Here is a 2,126-nt window from a genome sequence, read left to right on the forward strand (position 1 = left end):
CCGTTACTAGCGTGGGGTATCTAATAAAGTGGCCGGTGAGTGTATATACTGTATATCTTCTAATAGCCTGGTAAAATCCAGACCCCTGTCCTTCACTTTGCAGGGAAACTATTGAGCAGAATTGCATAGGAAGGCAAGGGCCAGGCTAATCTTCTAATCGTGAATAATGGTGTTATAATAGTTTTAGTCAAACCTTTTCAATTACATTCTGTGATATTTCCTGATTTTAGGAAATCTTGTGAAACCTTGTGAGGAGAGCAGAGTTTAGATGATGTGTCCGCTACCACGCCAAATCTTAACATGAAAGGCATCCACAAATTTGCATTCCTTCAGTTCCTTCAATGAATGCCAGGCCTTTTTTAAATATCAGCTTTTAGAAAGATAAATGTTGCAATTTCTACATGATCAAACTATTTCGTTCTAATACAGCAGAGGTGCCCAAAGTGGGGCCTGTGGGCCAAAATTGGCCCGCCGAGACATTTGATTTGGCCCACCAGCAGCTGTCCTGGTTACCAGATTGTAATTATGTTAAGATTAAATATAAAATACAAGTAACTACAAGAGACATTTAGGTTAGATTTAAGCCCGTATTTAGACTTGCAYACCTTATAAGACCACATATACTCAAATTTTAAATTAGGAAATGTCCCATGAGCCTTTGCTGCCTTAGCATGTGTTGAATTTTCTCCATGTCCATAGGCTGAAAAAAATAAAAATAAAAACTAAAGAATGTGGGCAACCACACTGGCTGCTAGCTTAATCATAAAAACAATATGACAACTTTACTTAAGTATTTGCATTTCTGAAATTATTGCATTTGGCCCCCGGACCTCAGATTGATTTTAGTTTTGGCCCTCTCAAGTAAAATGTTTGGGCACCCCTGTAATACAGCAAGATATTCAACAAGAAGGCCATGAAATATTGAGAAAGCTATAAATCTCTTAACTCGTATAAAAATTTAATGATTAAAAACAAGTTACAGTTTATTCACTTCACTTCAAGTAATCTCAAAACAAATGTGTTTTGATGGGGGAAATGATAGAAACAAATGGTCCTGTAGTATTTATTGACCAATCGGCTGTCTGGAAGGAAATGGGAAAAAACAGCCTGAAGAGGAGCGCGCCTCGCCTGTGACTGAGCACAGAGAGGACGTACATCTGCGACGATAGAAGCGGAGGGCCGATTATCAGACTGAAAGAACGCAGTGATATTCTGTTGTACAGACGATATTTAGGGCAACTGGATTTCTATCCATTCCGAAATGAGTGTGATTCAGGCGGGGCACGAAGGGAGGGTGGATGGTGGCGGCGGCTCCCCGAGGCTCCAACCGCGCGCTCAGCCTCCCAACAGCAGCAGCAGCAGCCGGTCCAAGGATCCCAGATATCAGCAGCAGAGGCATCATGGTGGGTCGATGCTGAAACAACCATCCCAGAATGAGCCAGCTGATGCCGTGAGGCGGGCGTTGGACTTTAAGAGCCAGGGCACCCAGTGCTACAAGGATAAAAAATACCGAGAGGCGATCGGCAAATACCACCGCGCTCTGCTGGAGATCAAGGGACTGTGCAGGGTGCTGGGGGAACCGGACGCCAGCTCCAAGTCCCCGTCCCCCATCCTGCCGTCCATCAGCAGGTCCACCACGCTGACAGATGAACAGAAAGGGGCGATGGAAAATGCAGAGCTGGAGTGTTACAACAGTCTGGCCGGTACGAGTCGTTTTTTCCTTCATATTTCACCCTCACTGCTGCAGGCTTAACTTCAGAATGACTCACAAAAACAAGTAATTATCAGACTGCTATCAGATTGCTACACTTCATTACATCATTTACATCAGGTTTTTTAAACCTGTTAAATGGAATCACTGGCTATCAAACTCAAATACTAGCACAATAAGTGTGATCAGTGTTTTTTTATTTCTTTCTTTCTCATTTTGTCTTCCACTGTTCTAGCTTGTCTTCTGCAAATGGAGCTGGTGAACTATGAACGAGTGAAGGAATACTGCCTCAAAGTCCTGCACAAAGAAGGAAAGAACTTCAAAGCTCTTTACAGATCTGGTGTGGCCTATTATCATCTTGGAGACTTCCAGAAGGCCCTGTACTACCTAAAGGAGTCACACAAACAGGAGCCAT

General features: G+C 43.2%; 1 protein-coding gene across 1 annotated transcript in view; it reads left to right on the forward strand.

Annotated features, from left to right (window-relative positions):
• Window positions 1-1,011: 1,011 nt before the first annotated feature.
• ttc9 (tetratricopeptide repeat domain 9) overlaps window positions 1,012-2,126 on the forward strand; it is an 11,876-nt gene continuing 10,761 nt past the window's right edge. Inside the window, exons 1-2 of the mRNA XM_014031512.1 lie at window positions 1,012-1,703; window positions 1,947-2,126. Of these exons, the coding sequence (XP_013886966.1) occupies window positions 1,262-1,703; window positions 1,947-2,126 (622 nt within the window). The 5' untranslated portion in view covers window positions 1,012-1,261. The remainder of the gene's footprint in view (window positions 1,704-1,946) is intronic.

The sequence above is a fragment of the Austrofundulus limnaeus genome, unplaced genomic scaffold (assembly GCF_001266775.1).
Source record: "Austrofundulus limnaeus strain Quisiro unplaced genomic scaffold, Austrofundulus_limnaeus-1.0 Scaffold1264, whole genome shotgun sequence".
Taxonomy (NCBI): domain Eukaryota; kingdom Metazoa; phylum Chordata; class Actinopteri; order Cyprinodontiformes; family Rivulidae; genus Austrofundulus; species Austrofundulus limnaeus.